The sequence below is a fragment of the Mustelus asterias genome, chromosome 6, assembly GCF_964213995.1.
Source record: "Mustelus asterias chromosome 6, sMusAst1.hap1.1, whole genome shotgun sequence".
Lineage (NCBI taxonomy): Eukaryota > Metazoa > Chordata > Chondrichthyes > Carcharhiniformes > Triakidae > Mustelus > Mustelus asterias.
Genome location: NC_135806.1, coordinates 115,058,763 through 115,080,537, shown reverse-complemented (window position 1 = coordinate 115,080,537; position 21,775 = coordinate 115,058,763). Strand labels below are relative to the sequence as shown.

The window sequence follows — 21,775 nt, the reverse complement described above, 5'->3', positions numbered from 1 at the left end:
CACGCAATGCAAGATGTGGGACATTTACAGAGTCTGGCCATAGCACAGCTCAAAAATTAACTCTTTCACCACTGGAGACTCAAGTTCAGATTCGACACAAGTAAAAGTGACCTGAAATTGATAGTGGGTGCATTGTGAGTAAAATGTTTTCTAATGCACCAAAAAACACCAGCAACGTGTACTTATATAGCACCTTTCATGTAGTAACGCATCCAAAGCACTTCAGAGGAAAGAGTTATAAAGCAGAATTTGACACCAAACCATCTCAAGAGATATAAGGGCAGATGACCAAAGATTTGGTTCAGGGGGTAGATATTAAGGAGCATCTCAAAGGAGGGAAAGAGAATAACTATAGTATACGTGCCAGTGATTATCAGTTCATCATCAGCATCTTCGGCAATCCCCTGTTGAGAATGATTCATCTTTTGCAGATGGCTGGGTGGACGTGAGATGCCAGTGTTGGCTGTGGGGTTGGCAGATGGCTTATCTTCACCTTACAGGGCTCTCCCACAGTAAGGACATCAATTGTTGGTTGGTAGAGGTGATGGCGGGTTGTTAGCTCAAGCAGCCGCTCTCTCTTTCCATCTGTCTCACTTGTCCTCTCTCAATGGCTGCTCTTGTTGCGTCATAGCCCCATTTCAGCACAGAGGGAAGCCATTCAGCCCATTAGGTCCATGCTGGTTCTCTGTAGGGCAATCTAATCAGTTCCATTCCCCCGCTCCTTTCCTGTAGTCCTGTAAGTTTAATTTCCTCAAATGCCCAATCAATTTCCCTTTGAAATCATTGATTCTCTCCATTTCCACTCCCCTCACAGGCAGTAGGTTCCAGGTCATCACCACCCATTTCGCATAAAGTACCTCCCCGGAACAACGTATCTCTTACCCAAAACCAAAACTCTGTGTCCCCTAGTCCCTGTGCCATTAGCTAATGGGAACAGCCCATCTTGACCTGTCGGAACCTGTCAGGATCCTGTGGACCTCCATCAAATCTGACTGGGAGGTTTTGACACCATTTTTGATGATGGCTCACCATTTTGGTTGTGAGTGGGCACCCTGCTTCTTAAATGTTGATGTGAATGGTGCAGACCTTCAGGGTCTCCGTATGAATGGGCTCCCTGGCTCGCACCGAATAGAGCATCTGTTTTGGGTGAGTCTTGAGTCGGGCATTCTGATGATGTGTCCCATTCATCTCAGTGGATCTGAGGTTATTCGGGTCTGCTTTTTGCATGTCTGTGTCTTGAAGGATGCTCATTTTGATTTTCTGTCCTCCCACTTGATTCGCAAAATCCTTCTAAGGCTGCATTGGGGATGCTATTCTAGGGCCTAGATATGGTATCTATCTATAAGTTGCCCGAGGTTCAGCACCACACAGAAGAGTGAGGACAACCACTGCCCAAAAGACTTTGAGCTTAGTGTAGGGTCTGATATCACCATTATGGAAAACGCGGGTATGTAATTTTCCATTGGATTTGGTGGTTTACTTCTTCACCACTGTCAGCTTTTCGTAGCTTACAAGATATAGGAAGTGAGCATGACTTTTCAACATTGCGCATGAGTCCCAATTAAAGGTATTGGATTTGATACATTTGCTGTGAGTTGGTAAGGACTTTGGTCTTCCTGAAGTTCAAGGCAAGTCCCATGCTCTCATTGGCTTCAGTGACTTTCTTTTGGAGTTTCTTCTTTGGAGTGAGCACTAACCTGTGCATTGTCAGCTTACTATAGTTCTATTACAGATGTGGTTGTTGTCTTGGTGGTGACCTTCAGCTGGTAGAGGTTGAAGTGTTCACCTAGAGTGCGATAATGTTATTACCGCGCCTTGGGGGAAAGTGTCAGCAGTAAGTTGCAGTGAAAGATTGAGCCTGGCTTGATGTCTGTTTTGACAGGAAAGGGGTTTGTGGTGGGGCCATTGCATTGCACTGTGATTTGCAGTCTTGTCGGAGACAGATGATGTCTGTGAATCCATGCCGCTGTAGCACCTTCCAAAGGGTAGTTTGATTCAACGAGTCAAAGGCTTTTGTGAGATCGAAGATGATTAGTTATTGTATATTTGTACACAATAGATTCACCAGTCAGCACCAAAGGTTCCTTCTGTCAGTAAAGCTTTCTCATCTTCCCACGACCAACAGTGAAGAATAGAACCATTTCTCAGCAGTGATGATCAGGGATAAACTATTCACAAATGGTTAGGCTGGTTAAGTGTTGGATTTGCTCATTTATTTCACAAATACAGAAACAGGAGTAATTCATCAGTCCTATGGGCTTGTTCTGATATTCAGTTAGATCAGGCTATGGTGTACCTTCATTGACCTGCCTTTGTTCCATAGAAACATAGAATATAGGAGCAGGAGGAGGCCATTTGGCCCTTCGAGCCTCCTCCACCATTCACCATGATCATGGCTGATCATCCAACTCAATAGCTTAATCCTGCTTTTTCCCCATAACCTTTAATCCCATTTTCCCCAAGTGCTATATCCAGCCGCCTCTTGAATACACTCAATGTTTTCTCCTGACTCCCTTACTGAACATAGAAACAAAAACTTACTGGGAACTGAAGCCAGGCCACCTGGTGAGCATGCTGAATTCCATCGACTAAATCATTAGGGGCTCTGATGACTCCTACGTTGTCCTAGTCAAGATGGAAAAATTGTTGATGGAATCTGACTTGTCACTTGCAATATAATGTGCACAAAAGCGGTCATGATTGTAAATCCCAACTACTAGATCACCAGGAACCTCTGAAAGGCGCCCCGTTGGTTTTTCCCTTGCTTTCAAACTCCATTTTCCTAGGTTTGAAGGTAACTGATGACATTTCCAATGCACTTGCCAAATGCACAAAGGAGAAAGCAGGGGTAGAGTAATACTGGTCAACAAGTTACAACGCTTAAGGTTGTTTACAGGTTGATATCCACATTTTTTACAGCATAACACGTTAACTTCTGAGTGCAGCTCTGCAGCAAATATAACCGCAGTACGAAAAGAAAACTTTTCAAGCAAGACCATCTATGTTAAACACTCTGAAATTCCTGAAACAATCCAGATGGCAATGCTACTTTAGCAAATAGGCAATACCATGGAAAAGCTATTAATGTAAAGCGATTCTGGAAGACATACTTCTTATCTTAGTAAACATGATGGCCAGGATATAAGCACATCATTAAATAAAATGCATATTTTAAAATTAATAAAGATACTTAGCTCCTGAGCATAACCTTTTACTAACTGAGAGAATCCTAATTGGATTAAAATGCCTTTTCCTTCCAACAAGACCTACAAAGAGTTCCCATCAAACTAATAGAAAAGCAATGACCATAATACTGAAGTCTTTAAATAAAAAATCAAAACTAGGCGATAATGCATAAAGTCCGGGATTGGCTCAAGTCTGACTCCAATTCAATGGATGGAGATAAGATCAATAAATAAAAGTTCCTTAAGTGACGGTCAGTGCCTTTTCTTGGTTGATGGTAGTTTTTGCACGATTGGCAGCCTCCCAGTAGCGTGTGAACAAAATGGGACACGTTTCTCTTTTTGCTTGTTTGGGCATATATAATTGAACTGCCAATAATCATCCGCATTGAATCAATAACAACTCGCTTCTGATGGGACGGACATACCTTCAATTATGTACCAGGTTAAGTTTGGGGTGCCCTCACGGAAAACAAAACACTGCAATGTTCATTAGCTACTGTTCAAAAACTCGGACAATTAAAGACTTTTGATGACGTGAAAAAACGAACGGCATTAACTGCATTTAGCAAACTCAGGCAATTCAACGCCAGTGCAGACAGTCAGGAATCCAGGCCTCTCCACCACGAATGCTGGGCAGATGAAGTCAGTGAATTGATGCTGGAAGGTATGAAGTAACTGTCCACTTTGGGCATTGAAGAAGGACAACTGACCAACGTCACAGTTCACAAAAACACCAACTCTTGCTGGGAAATCTGTGATAAGGACATCATGTGATGTACCATCATGAAGAAATTCATACCTGTGCCTATTAGAGAGAGAAGGAATATTAACAAGATAACAAACTGGTCATGCACGAAGCAGACTGAAATGAGGCAAACAATTAATGAGGGCTGCACGGAGTTTAAACATGAATTATTACTACATCAACCATATCAATAGAAGTCTATCCGCAGGATGAGGGGTGAACGCATTTATGCGTTTGAGGGATACAAGCAAACACGTTTTGGAATTTATCGACATTAACATAGAAACATGGAAAATAGGAGCCGGAGGAGGCCATTCTGCCCCTCGAACCTGCTCCACCATTCATTATGATCATGGCTGATCATCCAACTCAATAGCCTTCCCCCTTTAGTCAAATGACTACGTCCAAGAAAAGAACTTACAACTAAAAAGAATAAATGTTCAATGCATTAGCAATCTCATCTATATACACATTACTCGACTATGTGTTGGGGTATGCTGTTTGAGGCCATAGGTCTTGCAACTATGAACTATCAGTCTAATGATAGTAAAGCTATGTAGCAAAAACCATCAATGCTGCATTTACAAAATGGCTTGGTAAATTGACCCAGCGGTTTATTGGGTGAATGCACCGCATGAATCATGCGGACCAGAAAAGTCTCAGAAATATTTGACTAGAGTTAAGGCTAAGGTTATTCTATGCAGCAAGGGGTTTGTTTATCTCTCTACATCTACCCACAGCCTCCTCCCAACCTTTGCCCAGAAAGGCTTAGGCAAAATTAGTGAGGAAAAACACCCTTTAGTAGAAGCTTGGATGCAAATGCAAGTTAGCATTCAACTGAGCTCATTTGGAAGCATGCTCAAAGGACTATAATGAATGGGCCCTCCTCTTCCCACAACTATTTAGTGGATATAGGACAAACCATACCCAGCGGGCACTGCATAATATCGCATGCACCATAACTTTCTGTTCTTCCCCAGTGAGCTACTTCTTGTAGTGATGGGATTTGCTATTCCAATCCTGTAGGCCTCACATCGGTCTACTATTGCTTCCCAATAATGTCGACCGCGGGCAGGCAAAGATTCTCCAAGCACAGCAGAGCACCTGTAGAAAGAGTATAGATTCACTGAGGACAATAACTTACAACAGAGAAGTACAATCCACACATAGTATCTGCAAGATCTCTGTCACGTATTGTAATAGAACAATTGTCTTTGATAATTCATGAGGATTACACAGAAGTACTTTACACTTATAAAAACAATGCCTGCATTAAGTTCAAGGTACTCAATGGTTCAGCATCCTTCAGTCTACAAAAAACGATGGACACATAGAACATAAATCCATTTCAGATCATATGTTTTTATATGGTATACGATTACTGATGGCTAAAGAGCCCAATCATTGAGAAACAGCTTCTGCCACAAGTGACATAAGAAATAGAATCAGGAATAGGCCATTCGGCCCCTCTACCCTACTCTGCCATTTGATTAGATCATGACTGATCTACCTCAATGTCTTTTTCCCGCACTATCCCCATATCCCTTGATGTCTTTATCATCTAGAAATCTACTGATCTCGGTCTTGAACATACTCAATGACTGAATCACGGAATTATTGCAGTGCAGAAGGAAGCCATTTGGTTCATTATGTCTGCATCTCCAGACTGAGCGTCCACACCTCTCTGGGGCAGAGAATTCGAAAGATTCACCACCCTCAGAGTGAAGAAATTCCTCCTCATCTGTCCTAAATGAACTGCCTTGAATGTTATGATATTTCAAGTGCTCATCCAAATATTTTTTTAAAGGTTGTTAGGTTTCCAGCCTCCACTGCCTTCCCAGGCAGTGCATTCCAGATTCCCACCACCCTCTGAGGAGGAACACGTCATTGGCCACTTTGGCAAAGTCTCGTCACATATTGAGTTCTGCAGCCAGGAACTGATACACTGCAATGGGGCTGTGAATTCTGAAAGGATCAGATCTCCCTCACCCTGCACTGCAGAACATCATCCACATTATCCTCCTCCTTCAACATGTCCAAACTAACATTTATTGTGTGAACAATTCTTTCGGCTTGTCTAAATGTCAGAGACTCTGCCAATCTGCACACTGTCGCAACACCAACGTTACAACAACTGTCATGATTGCCGGGAGACAAGCACTGAGAAAAGCTGCTCATTCAACAATAGCCTGCAAATTATCGTGCTTTTTTAATGTAGAGAAACATGCCAAGGACACAGGCATGTGAACCACAGACACCAAACTAAAGATGGAGCAATTAGAAGGAATGACCTAAATCCTGGTCGAAGAGATGAGTTTTAAGGAGGGTACTGGAAATAAAGGAGGGGGATTTAGAGAAGGAATTTCAGAATGTGAACCTAGCATCTGAAGGCATAGCTGCCAATGGTGGGCTAAAGGCAGCAGGGAATGTGATGGCAGCCAGTAAAGACTAGCGAGCAGGACTAGGTGTGATTACATACCAACAACAAAGATTGGAAAGTCTAGGATTTATAGACAGTACAGTACAGAAGGCGAGTAAGGAGGGCTTTGGAATAATCAGGGGTGACACTGGTCTATGCCAGTTGTCTGAAATGGATGAATCATCAATCAGTAACATGATAAATTTCACCCAATTTCACCCCCAGTTGAATCTGGATATGGAGATTTTCATGATGTGGAGATGCCGCCGTTGGACTGGGGTAAACACAGTAAGGAGTCTAACAACACCAGGTTAAAGTCCAACAGGTTTATTTGGTAGCAAACGCCACTAGCTTTCGGAGCGCTGCTCCTTCGTCAGGTGAGTGGGAGATCTGCTCATAAACAGCAAACAGGGCATATAAAGACACAAACTCAATTTACAGAATAATGAATAATGATTGGAATGCGAGTCTTTACAGCTAATCAAGTCTTAAAAGTACAGATAATGTGAGTGGAAAGAGCATTAAGCACAGGTTAAAGAGATGTGTATTGTTTCCAGACAGGACAGCCAGTGAAATTTTGCAAGTCCAAGCCAGTTCTGGGGGTTACAGATAGTGTGACATGAACCCAACATCCCGGTTTAGGCTGTCTTCATGTGTGCGGAACCTGGCTATCAGTCTCTGCTCAGCGACTCTGCGCTGTCGTGTGTCGTGAAGGCCGCCTTGGAGAACGCTTACCCGAATATCAGAGGCCGAATGCCCGTGACCGCTGAAGTGCTCCCCAACAGGAAGAGAACAGTCTTGCCTGGTGATTGTCGAGCGGTGTTCATTCATCCATTGTTGTAGCGCCTGCATGGTTTCCCCAATGTACCATGCCTCGGGACATCCTTTCCTGCAGTGTATCAGGTAGACAACGTTGGCCGAGCTGCAAGAGTAGGTACTGTGTACCTGGTGGATGGTGTTCTCACGTCAGATGATGGCATCCGTGTCGATGATCCGGCACGTCTTGCAGAGGTTGCTGTGGCAGAGTTGTGTGGTGTCGTGGTCACTGTTCTCCTGAAGACTGGGTAGTTTGCTGCAGACAATGGTCTGTTTGAGGTTGTGCGGTTGTTTGAAGGCAAGAAGTGGGGGTGTGGGGATGGCCTTGGCGAGATGTTCGTCTTCATCAATGACATGTCGAAGGCTCCGGAGGAGATGCCGTAGCTTCTCCGCTCTGGGGAGTACTGGACGACGAAGGGTACTCTATCCACCGTGTCCTGTGTTTGTCTTCTGAGGAGGTCGGTGTGGTTTTTCGCTGTGGCGCGTCAGAACTGTCAATCGATGAGTCGAGCACCATATCCTGTTCTTATGAGGGCATCTTTCAGCGTCTGGAGGTGTCTGTTGCGATCCTCCTCATCCGAGCAGATCCTGTGTATACGGAGGGCTTGTCCGTAGGGGATGGCTTCTTTAACATGTTTAGGGTGGAAGCGGGAGAAGTGGAGCATCGTGAGTCTATCCATGGGCTTGCGGTAACATGGTTCATTGGGGAAACCATGCAGACGCCACGACAACGGATGAATGAACACCGCTCGACAATCACCAAGCAAGACTGTTCTCTTCCTGTTGGGGAGCACTTCAGCGGTCACGGGCATTCAGCCTCTGATATTCGGGTAAGCGTTCTCCAAGGCGGCCTTCACGACACACGACAGCGCAGAGTCGCTGAGCAGAGACTGATAGCCAGGTTCCGCACACATGAGGATGGCCTCAACCGGGATCTTGGGTTCATGTCACACTATCTGTAACCCCCACAACTTGCCTGGGCTTGCAAAATCTCACTGGCTGTCCTGTCTGGAGACAATACACATCTCTTTAACCTGTGCTTAATCCACTCACATTGTCTGAACCTTTAAGACTTGATTAGCTGTAAGGACTCACATTCCAATCATTATTCATTATTCTGTAAGTTAAGTTTGTGTCTTTATATGCTCTGTTTGCTGTTTATGAGCAGATCTCCCACTCACCTGATGAAGGAGCAGCACTCCGAAAGCTAGTGGCGTTTGCTACCAAATAAACCTGTTGGACTTTAACCTGGTGTTGTTGGACTCCTTACTATGGAGATTTTCAGCAGAGAATGGACTGCGTTAATGATGATGGGTGAGGTTACAGAAGAGGAAGTAAGCAGTCTTTTTAATGGTGATCGTATGGAGTTGGAAACTCAGTTCACACCTGTACAAGATACCCAAGTTACTAACAGTCTGGCTAAACCGGTAGGATTGATTGAGTGATGAGGGCTGCTCTTTCCAATGTTTAGCAGGCGCAAGTTAAGGTTCATCCAAGCTCTTCATCAAAACTCATGAGTGATGGAAGGTCGGGGAACTGATAAGTTATCTCTGTTTCTCTCTCCACAGATTTGCTGGATCTGCTGAGGGGTTTGAGAATTTTCTGTTTTTAGTTCACGTTACCAGTATCTACAATATCTTGCTCTTGTTCATGGCAGCACGGTGGCACAGTGGCACAGTGATCAGCAATACTGCCTCACAGTGCCAGGAACCCAGGCTTGATTCCAGCTTCGGGTGACAGTCTGTGTGGAGTTTGCACATTCTCCCCGTGTCTGTGCGGGTTTCCTCTGGGCGCTCCGGTTTCCTCTGACTATGGGATTTTTTTCACAATAACTTCATTGCAGCCAGGAATGTAAGCCTACTTGTGACACGAATAAATAAACTCTAAAACTTTAACTTAAGAGGCCGGAATTGAATCACTGTGCCACCGTGCCATATGTTTTTAGCTCTGAGCCATTCCATTTCCCTACCCTGTCTGCCAATAAAAAATCCGAGGAGGAGGAAGTACCAGCTCGCGTGTCTAAATCGAGGCGAGTACAAACATCTGATAGCGTACCAAATGCAATGATACAGACAGGCTGGTCAGATTAGCAGAACAGTGGCAAATGGAATTGAACCCTGAAAAGTGTGAGGTGAAGCATCTTGGGAGGACTAACAAGGCAAGGGAGTATACAATGAATGGTAAAACACTAGGAAGTACAGAGGACCAGAGGGACCTTGGGATGCATGTCCAAAGATCCCTGAAGGCAGCAGGAGAGGTAAATAAAGTGGTTAAAAAGGCATATGGGATACTTGCCTTTCTTAGCTGGGGGCATAGAATATAAGAGTGGGAAGGTTATGACGGAGCTGTATAAAACATTCATTAGGCCACAGCTAGAGCACTGTGTGCAGTTCTGGTCGCCGCACTATAGGAGGAATGTGATTGCATTAGAAAGGGTGCAAAGAAGATTCAAATTCCTGACCAGACTATCAAAGTCATTTGGCAGAATGCCTCATCGCTAGAACTTTCAAACAAGCACCAAGGCCTAGCTTGGCTGGTGGTGAGATGGGCCCTCTCTGTCAAATATTTCTTACACGCCCGGAGTCTCATCCCCGCTGCACTTTGCCCTCGAGGTGACTGTGGTGGGAAGAGATTATTGTCCACCTCCTTGTGGAATGTGCCTTTGCAAAGAAGGTCTGGAGAGAAATGCAGTGGTTTTTGGAGAGTTTCATTCAGAACAGCTCTGTGAGGCAGGACTCTGTGCTCTATGGGCTATTCCCAGGGACACAGATTGGGACAAACATCAAACACAGCTGGAGGATCATCAAATCAGTGAAAGGCCCTCTTTGGTCTACCTGAAACCTGTTGGTCTTTCAGTGTAAAGAGTTGTAAACTGGCACATTCCAAAGTCCAGGACTACATGTTGAGGGATGCAGTAAAGCTTGGGGCAGCCGCCGCAGAGGCGCAATGGGGAAAGGTCACTGCATAAGGCCATATTAACTGAGGGCCTGAAATTTTTGAGGAAACCGGAGCACCTGGAGGAAACTCATGCAGACGAGAGGAGGACATGCAAACTCCACACGAACAGTTACCCGAGGCCGGAATTGAACCCCAGTCCCTGGTGCTGTGAGGCAGCAGTCCTAACTACTGTGCCATCGTGCCGCCCTAATTATCCAATTCTCTTTTGAAAGTTATTATTGAATCTACTTTCAGGCAATGCAATCTGGATCACAGCAAATCATTAAGAAAGGGAATCGCACTTCTTGGTGCCCTGACAGCTGAAGTCGCAGCTAACAAGGATGGGAGAAAGGAAATCTGGGATAAGTCCAGCAGGTCAGAATTGGCCAGAGTCTCCTCGACTGAAGAAGGTACTTGACTTGTGCAAGAATCATGGATGTGTAGACCTGAATCCGATCACACCGTGACACAGAATGCTGGAGCTTGATGAATGCACTGGGCCATCACAGTCCACTTTCAGGCTGTGATATAAAATATAAAAGCTCCAGTCAACCACTAGTTATAATGTCAGTAAAATCCCCCGGGCGCTGGAATCTGAAACAAACAGAGAATGCTGGAAAAACTCAGCAGATCTGGCAGCATCCGTACAGAGAGAAAACAGAGTTAACGTTCTGGGTCCATTCGATTCTTCATCAGAACTGTGCGAGCGGGAGAATCTGTTACGATGCTATACTGCAGATGGAAGAGATTGCAACAAAAATATAGCAAACTTAAAGAGATAGATGGCAAGGTGTGGAGAGAGGGGAAGAGGAAAGAGTGTTTTTGCATTGAGAAACCAGTTATAACGTGACAGAATTGTTCTTGGTTCAATATTATGGCTATACTCACTCAGTCAGGCAGCTTTCATTTTCCACAGCTAATTCGTCAAAATGAATTACTGTCCCGTCTTCAGACAGCTGTAAATACGGAGGGACTGTTGCTTTGTTCAGTTGAAAGCGAGTATCTATTTAGTGACAAATTCATTTAAAAAATGGAACACAATCTTTACCAACAACATCTTTTCAACTTTCAATATTTGCACACTTCCCAAAGCTAACCTCTCGGAATCCATTTAGCTCCGCCATCCCGGCTTTGAGCTACGGACACTCATCTTCCATCTCACTGAACAGCCCAGGAACCTCCCAAAACGTAGGTGATAATTTCACTCGATACCTAAGTGGGTCATTTTTAATCCTGTACCCAATCAGTATCTGCCTTTTCGCCACAGAGAAAACACAAGGGGCGGAATTCTCCCAAAAAAATTATAGTGTCGAATTCGTGTGAAAATTGGAGTAATTCATGTTGGTTTTTTTTCAGTGGGAGTTCAGAGAAGAATCTCCCACACTCTGTGCACTGCAGAGGTCACCAGCATGAATATCGTTAAATTTCAGGGGGTGGGTCCTATCCACCCCGTTAACTAAGATGCTCCCTCCTTAAAGTTTATTTATTAGTCACAAGTAGGCTTACATTAACATTGCAATGAAGTTACTGTGAAAATCCCCTAGTCGCCACACTTGGGCACCTGTTCAGGTTCACTGAGGGAGAATTTAGCATGGCCAATGCACCTAACCAGCACAGTTTTCAGACTGCGGCAGGAAATCGGAGCACCCGGAGGAAACCCACGCAGACACCGGGCGAAGGTGCAGACCCCGCATAGACAGTGACCCAAGCCGGGAATCGAACCTGGGTCCCTGGCACTGTGAGGCAGCAGTGCTAACCACTGTGCCACCGTGCTGCCCCTCCTCATCATTCTAACACTTCCTCTTTCTGTCAACCTCTCTTCTCCTCTGGCTCTGACCTCATTTCATTTCACCGAGAACTCTTACTGTTACGCAAATTTCTAAATTATTTTGACCGTTCTATTTAATTGCAATTCTGTTTCATTTAATATGTTTTAATATGCATCTGTTTCAATTAGGGAACTTTGATTACTTGTGATGCAACTCATTTCAGTATTTAAACTACTTCATTTTATATTTTTTGTTTTATTTTGTGTGTATAAGAATTTGTCTGATTATTCAGTTCAACAAACTGCAGAGCACTGAGCTGCCAGATTGTACCGGTCACAGAGGTGGTCGGCAACTTTTACACACGAGTCTGAAATTACAAATCGTTGTTTAAAGAATGAGACAAAAATCCAGTAACTATAGATTTCAATCTAAAATTGTACAGCAACATGTCGGAATGAATCTCCTACTTTTAGTAGAAATCAGTGCTGGCTTGCTGGTGTCACTTGATCCAAGAGCATTGACAGCTTTCACGAAGAATAGGAAGTTCTCAAGTGGCTGCAGTCTGACGGACAGCTCACATCCTCTGATTCCTGTTATTGACCTAAAATAAAGTAAAATGTAAAGTCATAGAACTGCAGTGCTACTAAACATAATCGAACATAAGGCAGATCTCAGCCTGCGTGGATTCTACTGAGGTGAAACAACTTTCCAACCTCCTTACGCCAACGTAATATGATTCATCCCACCAAGTGTGAGTGTGAACCCTGAGTATTTGATTCTGAACTGAGCTCCAAGCCCTTCTTTTCATATTTAAGAAGAGCTTCCTTTGTTTAAGTTTAAAGTTTATTTTTCAGTGTCACAAGTAGGTTTACATTAACACTGCAATGAAGTTACTGTGAAAATCCCCTGGTCGCCACACTCCGGCGCCTGTTCGGGTACACTGAGGGAGAATTTAGCATGGCCAATGAACCTAGCCAGCGCGTCTCTCAGACTGTGGGAGGAAACCGGAGCACACAGACAACGCGCAGTCTCTGCATAAACAGTGACCCGCGCCGGGAATCGGACCCAGGACTCTGGCGCTGTGAGGCAGCAGTGCTAACCAATGTGCCACCGTTTGAGTTGATTATCATTGGTGCCAATTCTTAAGTATCAATGTAATTTGGTTGGTAGTGTTTCCTTCTCTGGGGGCAGAAGACTGTGGATTCAAGTCCAAATCTAACTCTGGACATTCACACTCCAAAATTGTATGGCTGAGATGTTCAAAATGTGATCCTTTAGCTTCATTGGTCTGGTCTTCAAACTAACTTTCTCTTTAGAAATTGTCCTCAACATAGACCTCAGCATCTTTAAGATGTTTAAAGTTCAAAAGCCTGGAGGATAGAAAAGGGTTGCTCCCTAATCAGAGGATTTAGAAGATAAGGGAGCAAATGTTTCTAGGCCACAAAGCCTAGAGACGTTAAAGAGCTGAATCATTCTACCCTGCTCCTTGGCTACTTCTATATTTGTCCAACTGTGTAATACCATCCAGATCACAGGATTCAATGTCAAATTGGCCATCAATCATTGGTACAATATTCCTAAGGTCATTGAGTGTCTTTAAGACAGAGATAGATAGGTTCTTGATTAATAAGGGGATCAGGAGTTATGGGGAAAAGGCAGGAGAATGGGGATGAGAAAAATATCTGCAATGATTGAATGGCGGAACAGAGTTGATGGGCCGAGTGGCCTAATTCTGTTCCTGTGTCTTATGATCTTAGCTCCCTGGAACTCCCTTTCTATCAGCGCTGTGAGAGTACCTACACCAAGTGGGCAGCAGCAGTTCAAAAAAGGCAATGCGAATGAGCAAAATTGCTGGCCTTGATGCTCACAACCCATGAAAGAATTTTTTTTTTTAAATCTACAAAAAACTAACAAAAAGCAAATTCTGCTGGAAATGGTCTGAGACAACCTGAGGTCTAGGTCAGGGAAAAGGGACAATATGAAAGGACAGGAAGACAGCTGGAAACAGAGACAACGGTTTGGATTTTTAGCCTGGTGACAAGTTCCGTGTGGAGGTGGCGGGGGAGGCTGTTGTGAAAGCAGGAAATCTGGAAAACAGGTTTTTGAAATATTGTGCAGAATTTATCTGTGGGGCTGTTTTAAGTGATCTGCCACCCACAGGTAGTCTGATTACAGGAAGCCTGCCTTACAGGGTTGAAGCCTAAGAGAGCAGATATTGAGCGAGTAAGAGAGATTGGAGGGGGTGTTAGAGAGTGGATGATAATAGTTGTTGGGGGAGCACTCAGATTGTGAGTTAGGTGCAGAGGCTTGCTTACTGAGTAGCTTGTTCCTAAAAGGAAGCATCACTCCTCCCCCTGGTCTACAAGCAGTGCTGTAAAGGCACTTACTTCATGGATTCAGCTTCTCTCACCTCCTTTAAGTTGCTGAGTTTCCAGAGGCATCGAAACCCAACCACCTCTGGATAAAAATAGAATGGTTGCTGCAACCAGCTTCATCATAATAGTTCGAATGACCAGCTCATCTCCTCTGAACAGATATATAGCCCACCCCTCATCCCACTTCGGTTAAGATTGGAAGTGGAATAACTCCATTCCTGTCCCAGGTCTTTTACATTTTAACTTTTAACACAATCTAATCCAGCCATTTTTGGGACTTAAGATTCAGCCCAATGTGCATTAGAGAGATTAGGTAGGACAACTAAGAAAGAGAGAAGAGAAAGAGACAGAGAGAAAGAGACAGAGAGTGAAAGGAAAGAGAGAAAGACCGAGAGGAAGAGAGAGAGAGAGAGAGAAAGCAAAAGAGAGAGAGAAAGAAACAGAGCACAAGAAAGAGAGAGAGCAAGAAAGAGAGAGTGATCCAAATTTTTGTAAAGTTGGAAGGGCTCCAGATCTTCACCAACATGACGCTATGACGCTGGAGCTTGGAATCCAGAAGTCCTTCCCCCAAACCCAGCACACGCCATTTTTGCTAGGGTGGGACATATTTCGAACATTCATGGTTCAGGGAGTCAACAGATGTTCAGAAACAATTTTCTTCACCCAGCGTTGTAAAACATGATTTTTGGGTTTTAGACATTTGAAGAAAAACTCTAAACCTACCGGAGTTACTTGGAGTGGTAAGGTGCCATTTTGGGGAGATCAGGTACCCCTTTTGGAGGAGTCAGGTGGATTGTTAAGAGTAGATATTAGTGTGCACAAAAAGTGGATAAGGTCTTTGGATTTGTCAAGCTGTCAAGTCATTTAAATGCCCTGCCCTTTAAATTTTGAAACAAATTGCAGGTTGTAGTTGAATAGAATCAGTGCTTGCAATTTCAATAGATGTTTGCTGACATAAGCATGAGCCTGACTCTGTGCTCCCAAGTCAGGAGCAATAATCTGACCCAAAGTAAGAGAGAGAGAAAGAGTGGAAATTCAATCCAAAGAGAGAGAAAAAGAGCGAGCAATAGAGAGCAACAGAGAGATGGAGAGTGACAGTGAAAGAGCGACAGATAGAGAGAGAGCAACAGAGAAAGAGAGAGCAAGTGACAAAGAGAGACAGCAAGCAACAGAGAACGAGAAAGAGACAGCGTGAGAGAGGCTGCGAAAGAGAGAGAAAAAAGAGAGAAAAACACAGAGAAAGAGAAAGACACAGAGCTAGAAAGACAGAGAGGGAAAGACAGAAAGAGAGAAAATTCAGCCCAAAGAGACTGAAAGCAAGGGAGAAAGTGAGAGGAGAGCGAGAGGACAAGATTTACATGCTGGAGGAAATAGGAGAGAGATGGCAGAAAATAATGCGTGGATCAGGAGAAGACAAAGAAGGGGTGGAAGATTCAGAATTGATGAGAAGAGTGACAGGTGGGATACAGAATGAGGGATGTAGGGCACATGTTCAGTGAGATTGGCCAAGACTATCCTCAGTGCTGGTAGACCCAGCAATGGTGCAGTGGCCTGTATAAGAAGGCAACATTGCACATTCAGACCAAGGATACCACTGATCGGGGCCATTTAGTGTTATCACTGGCCCAGCTTCTGTCAGAGGCAGCCAGTAAAATAATACCTCAAAGAAGCTGTCAGCACCTGGTGCATTCTTTATCTTATACAATTGCTTTGATGGTGTTCTTGCCATCAAAGGCAACTAAGCAGTAGAAAGGAGGCATGTGTGTGATCATGTGACCATGGAAGCAGTGGGGCTTAGTATCTTAACATGTGTTGCAAGTTTCCTATTACACGGACAGAAGCTGTCCACCTCGGAGAAGAGAGGATTGAGAGGAGATTTGCTAGAGGTGTTGAAATCATGAGGGATCCTGACATTAGGGAGAGGCTGTTCCAATGGTGGGAAGATCGAGGACCAGAGGACTCTGATTTAAGGTGATAGGCAAAAGAAACGACAGCAACATGAAGAAAAGCTTTTCTCACGTGGCGAGTAGTTTGTATCTGGAATGTAATGCCTGAGAGTGTGCTGGAGGCACTTGTGGCTTTTAAAAAAGAGAACTGGATCATTATCTACCTGGTACTGGCAGGGTATCTAGAGGGGATGGGTGTGAAGGCAGTGCAATGTTCCTCTTGCACTATGTTCGAGGTGAGGGACGACGTCAGTGTCCCTGCTGATTATACCTGTGAGAAGTGCATCCATCTGCAGCTCCTCCAAAACCGTGTAAGGGAACTGGAGCTGGAGTTGGAGGAACTTAGGATCATTAGGGATGCAGAGATGGCCATAGACAGAAGCTTCAGGGATACAGTTACTCCGCGGAATGAAAATAGATGGGTGACGGTGAGAGGGGCTGGGAAGAAGCAGTCGGTGCAGGGATCCCCTGTGGTCGTTCCCCTTAGCAATAAGTATTCCACTTTGGATACGGTTGAGGGGGACGACATACCAGTGGTGAGCCGCAGTGAGAGGATCTCCGGCACTGAGTCCGTCCCTGTGGCTCAGGAGGGTAAGGAGGAGAGCGGGAGGGCAATAGTTATTGGGGACTCGTTAGTTAGAGGGATAGATAGGAGGTTCTGTGGCAGCAAAAGAGACTCGAGGATGGTTTGTTGCCTACCGGATGCCAGGGTCCGTGATGTCTCGGACCGTGTTTTCCGGATTCTTAAGGGGGAGGGGAAACAGTCACAAGTCGTGGTACACATTGGTACCAACGACATAGGTAGGAGAGGGGACGGGGATTTAAAACAGGAATTTCGGGAGCTGGGCTGGAAGCTGAGAGCAAAGACAAAACATGTGGTCATCTCTGGTACGCTACCGGTGCCACGTGATATCGAGTTGAGGAACAGGGAGAGAGTGCACTTAAACATGTGGTTGCAGGGATGGTGCAGGAGGGAGGGTTTCAGATACGTGGATAATTGGAACACGTTCTGGGGAAGGTGGGACCTCTACAAACAGGACGGGGTGCACCTGAACCAGAGGGGCACCAATATCCTGGGAGGGAAATTTGCTACGGCTCTTCAGGGGGATTTAAACTAATTTGTCAGGGGAGTGGGAAAAGGAGTTGTAGTCCGGAAGTCAGTGTTGAGGGTGGTGAGGTATTGGGGAAGGTATCAAGGTCAAGGGTGGGTACCGGTAGACAGGAAGGTGGGTTGAAGTGTGTCTACTTCAATGCAAGGAGCATCCGGAACAAGGTGGATGAACTTGGGGCGTGGATTGCTACTTGGGACTACGATGTTGTGGCCATTACGGAGACGTGGGTAGAACAAGGACAGGAATGGTTGTTGGACGTTCCGGGGTATAGATGTTTCAGTAAGTGTAGGGAAGCTGGTAAAAGAGGTGGAGGAGTAGCATTGTTAATCAAGGATAGTTTAACGGCTGCGGAAAAGCACTTTGAGGGGGATATGCACACTGAGGTAATATGGGCTGCAGTTAGAAACAGGAAAGGAGCGGTCACGTTGTTAGGAGTTTACTATAGGCCCCCAAATAGTAATAGAGATGTGGAGCAAGAAATTGCTAAGCAGATTATGGATACGTGTGGGGGTCACAGGGTAGTTGTCATGGGGGACTTTAACTTTCCAAATATTGATTGGAACCTTTGTAGGTCGAATAGTTTGGATGGGGCACTTTTTGTGCAGTGTGTGCAGGAGGGTTTCCTGACACAATATGTGGATAGGCCGACAAGGGGTGAGGCCACATTGGATTTGGTACTGGGAAATGAACCGGGCCAAGTGTTAGATTTGGTTGTGGGAGAGAACTTTGGAGATAGTGACCACAATTCTGTGTCTTTTGTTATTGCAATGGAGAGGGATAGGGCCGGACGGCAGGGCAAGGCTTACAATTGGGGGAGAGGTAATTATGATGCGATTAGGCAAGAATTAGGGGGCATAAGATGGGAACAGAAACTGTCAGGGAAAGGCACTGATGAAAAGTGGAACTTTTTCAAGGAACAAATACTGGGTGTCCTTGATAGGTATGTCCCTGTCAGGCAGGGAGGAAATGGCCGAGTGAGGGAACCGTGGTTCACAAAAGAGGTGGAATGTCTTGTGAAAAGGAAGAGGGAAGCTTATGTAGGGATGAGGAAACAAGGTTCAGATGGCTCGATTGAGGGTTACAAGTTAGCAAGGAATGAGCTGAAAAAGGGGCTGAGGAGAGCTAGGAGGGGACATGAGAAGTCCTTGGCGGGTCGGATCAAGGAAAACCCCAAGGCTTTTTACTCTTATGTGAGGAATAAAAGAATGACCAGGGTGAGGTTAGGGCCGGTCAAGGACAGTGGTGGGAACTTGTGTATGGAATCAGTAGAGATAGGCGAGGTGATGAATGAATACTTTTCTTCAGTGTTCACCAAGGAGAGGGGCCATGTTTTTCAGGAAGAGAAGGTGTTACAGGCTAATAGGCTGGAGGAAATAGATGTTCGGAGGGAGGATGTATTGGCAGTTTTGAATAAACTGAAGGTCGATAAGTCCCCTGGGCCTGATGAAATGTATCCTAGGATTCTTTGGGAGGCGAGGGATGAGATTGCAGAGCCTTTGGCTTTGATCTTTGGGTCCTCGCTGTCCACGGGGATGGTGCCAGAGGACTGGAGAGTGGCAAATGTTGTTCCTCTGTTTAAGAAAGGGAATAGGAATGACCCTGGTAATTATAGACCGGTTAGTCTGACTTCGGTGGTTGGTAAATTGATGGAAAAGGTCCTTAGGGATGGGATTTACGACCATTTAGAAAGATGCGGATTAATCCGGGATAGTCAGCACGGATTTGTGAAGGGCAAATCGTGCCTCACAAATTTGATAGAATTTTTTGAGGAGGTAACTAGGTGTGTTGATGAAGGTAGGGCGGTTGATGTCATATACATGGATTTTAGTAAGGCGTTTGATAAGGTCCCCCATGGTCGGCTTATGATGAAAGTAAGGAGGTGTGGGATAGAGGGAAAGTTGGCCGATTGGATAGGTAACTGGCTATCTGATCGAAGACAGAGGGTGGTGGTGGATGGAAAATTTTCGGACTGGAGGCAGGTTGCTAGCGGAGTGCCGCAGGGATCGGTGCTTGGTCCTCTGCTCTTTGTGATTTTTATTAATGACTTAGAGGAGGGGGCTGAAGGGTGGATCAGTAAATTTGCTGATGACACCAAGATTGGTGGAGTAGTGGATGAGGTGGAGGGGTGTTGTAGGCTGCAAAGAGACATAGATAGGATGCAAAGCTGGGCTGAAAAATGGCAAATGGAGTTTAACCCTGATAAATGTGAGGTGATTCATTTTGGTCGGACAAATTTAAATGTGGATTACAGGGTCAAAGGTAGGGTTCTGAAGACTGTGGAGGAACAGAGAGATCTTGGGGTCCATATCCACAGATCTCTAAAGGTTGCCACTCAAGTGGATAGAGCTGTGAAGCAGGCATATAGTGTGTTAGCTTTTATTAACAGGGGGTTGGAGTTTAAGAGCCGTGGGGTTATGCTGCAACTGTACAGGACCTTGGTGAGACCGCATTTGGAATATTGCGTGCAGTTCTGGTCACCTCACTATAAGAAGGATGTGGAAGCGCTGGAGAGAGTGCAGAGGAGATTTACCAGGATGCTGCCTGGTTTGGAGTGTCGGTCTTATGAGGAAAGGTTGAGGGAGCTGGGGCTGTTCTCTCTGGAGCGGAGGAGATTGAGGGGAGACTTAATAGAGGTTTATAAAATGATGAAGGGGATAGATCGAGTGAACGTTCAAAGACTATTTCCTCGGGTGGATGGAGCTATTACAAGGGGGCATAACTATAGGGTTCATGGTGGGAGATATAGGAAGGATATCAGAGGTAGGTTCTTCACGCAGAGAGTGGTTGGGGTGTGGAATGGACTGCCTGCAGTGATAGTGGAGTCAGACACTTTAGGAACATTTAAGCGGTTATTGGATAGGCACATGGAGCACACCAGGATGGTAGGGAGTGGGATAGCTTGATCTTGGTTTCAGATGAAGGTCGGCACAACATCGTGGGCCGAAGGGCCTGTTCTGTGCTGTACTGTTCTATGTTCTATGTTCTATGTTCTATTATCTGAAGACGAAAAATTTGCAGGGTGATGGGGTTGGAAGGTAGGTACTGGGCATATTGCTCTTGCAGAGAGCAGGCACAGATAGGATGGGGCAAATGGTCTCCTTCTGTAGGTAAGCATTCGAACTCCATTCGTCATAAGATCCAAGCATCAGCTTTTTATAAAACGGCTGTCAAATAAAACCCCAAGTCTCTGCTGTTTCATCCAGCGGTCAGGATACTTCAATTGCAAGCAATAAAAGAACTAACTTCATAAAGTAAATCAAAGAAAAAGGTTTAATAAAGAAACTTCATTACACCAACACTTGGGGCCACACCCTGAGCCACACAAGCTCCTCACAATTCTCATCTGCTTTCTATTTATATTGGGTCAGCTGGTCAGCTGACCACCAGATCATTTTGCCATTGGTTATATTGTCTCACAGCATGTTACCATTGGTTACATTATAGCATTTGCAACAAGAGACAAAGGTAAGGTAAAGCCACCATAGTTCCAGATGGCCATTGGCTGCTCCCCACTTTGATGGGGAGAGCTGACTGGTGGTGATTTAACCTGAGGATCACCACACCTCAGGCAAGGGGCAAGGTTGAGAATAACCTCAGCCTGTACAGGAATTGAACCCGTGCTGCTGGCATCGCTCTGCATTACTAACTAGCCAACCCAGCCAACTGAACTAAACCGAAGGGGACTGACCTGAAAGTGGACTTTTTGAAATCACTTTGTCTGTGGAACTCAAGAATGAAGTATTCAACAACTTCGAGATCCGCTGAAGTCCAGCGAATTGTGGCATTGTCCCAGCACACAGTGCATTCCTCAGCCTTAATGATGGGTGCCGACGGAACTATGGGAAAGACAAATGGAAATTAGATCAGATACTGTCTGCTGCTAATACGGTGAATGATTTACTAAGCCTCTTAACACTAAAGAGGATCCTGAGCTACTTTCAACTGGTAAGTCCAGCACACAATGTGACTCACAGACATAGGTGCCAGGTTCGATTCCCCATCTATGCTGAGCCTTGAGTGGGGTGAATTTTATCTTTTAACCTGCGGGGTGGAGAAACCCAATATTATCCACTCTGTCCTCCATTTCCTTTCAATTGAGATCAGCGGCAGCCAATGCCACTGGTGGAAGTTACAGTTAAATTTACCCAGATTTCCGATTTGGGATCGCTGAAGGAGGAAAATAAACCAGGATTCTGGCACCTTACCATTCCCTAAAGATCTGAGTTATAAGGAGAGGCTGGATAGACTGGGACATTTTTTCCCTGGAGCATAGGAGACTTAGGGGTGATCTTATAGAGGTGTATAAAATAATGAGGCGCACAGATCAGCTAGATAGTCAATATATTTTCCCAAAGGTAGGGGAGTCAAAAATTAGAGGATGTTTAAGGTGAGAGGGGTGGGACACAAAAGGGTCCAGAAAGGCAATTTTTTCACACAGATGATGGTGAGTGTCTGGAACAAGCTGCCAGAG

At 45.0% G+C, this 21,775-nt stretch overlaps 1 protein-coding gene across 1 annotated transcript in view; it reads right to left on the bottom strand.

Moving 5' to 3' along the window:
- Positions 1-591: 591 nt before the first annotated feature.
- Positions 592-21,775, bottom strand: part of LOC144495099 (cardiomyopathy-associated protein 5-like) — a 96,456-nt gene continuing 75,272 nt past the window's right edge. The window contains exons 9-13 of the mRNA XM_078214982.1: positions 20,993-21,140; positions 12,339-12,472; positions 10,991-11,105; positions 4,858-5,034; positions 592-3,990 (exon numbers count right to left, since the gene is read on the bottom strand). Of these exons, the coding sequence (XP_078071108.1) occupies positions 3,738-3,990; positions 4,858-5,034; positions 10,991-11,105; positions 12,339-12,472; positions 20,993-21,140 (827 nt within the window). The 3' untranslated portion in view covers positions 592-3,737. The remainder of the gene's footprint in view (positions 3,991-4,857; positions 5,035-10,990; positions 11,106-12,338; positions 12,473-20,992; positions 21,141-21,775) is intronic.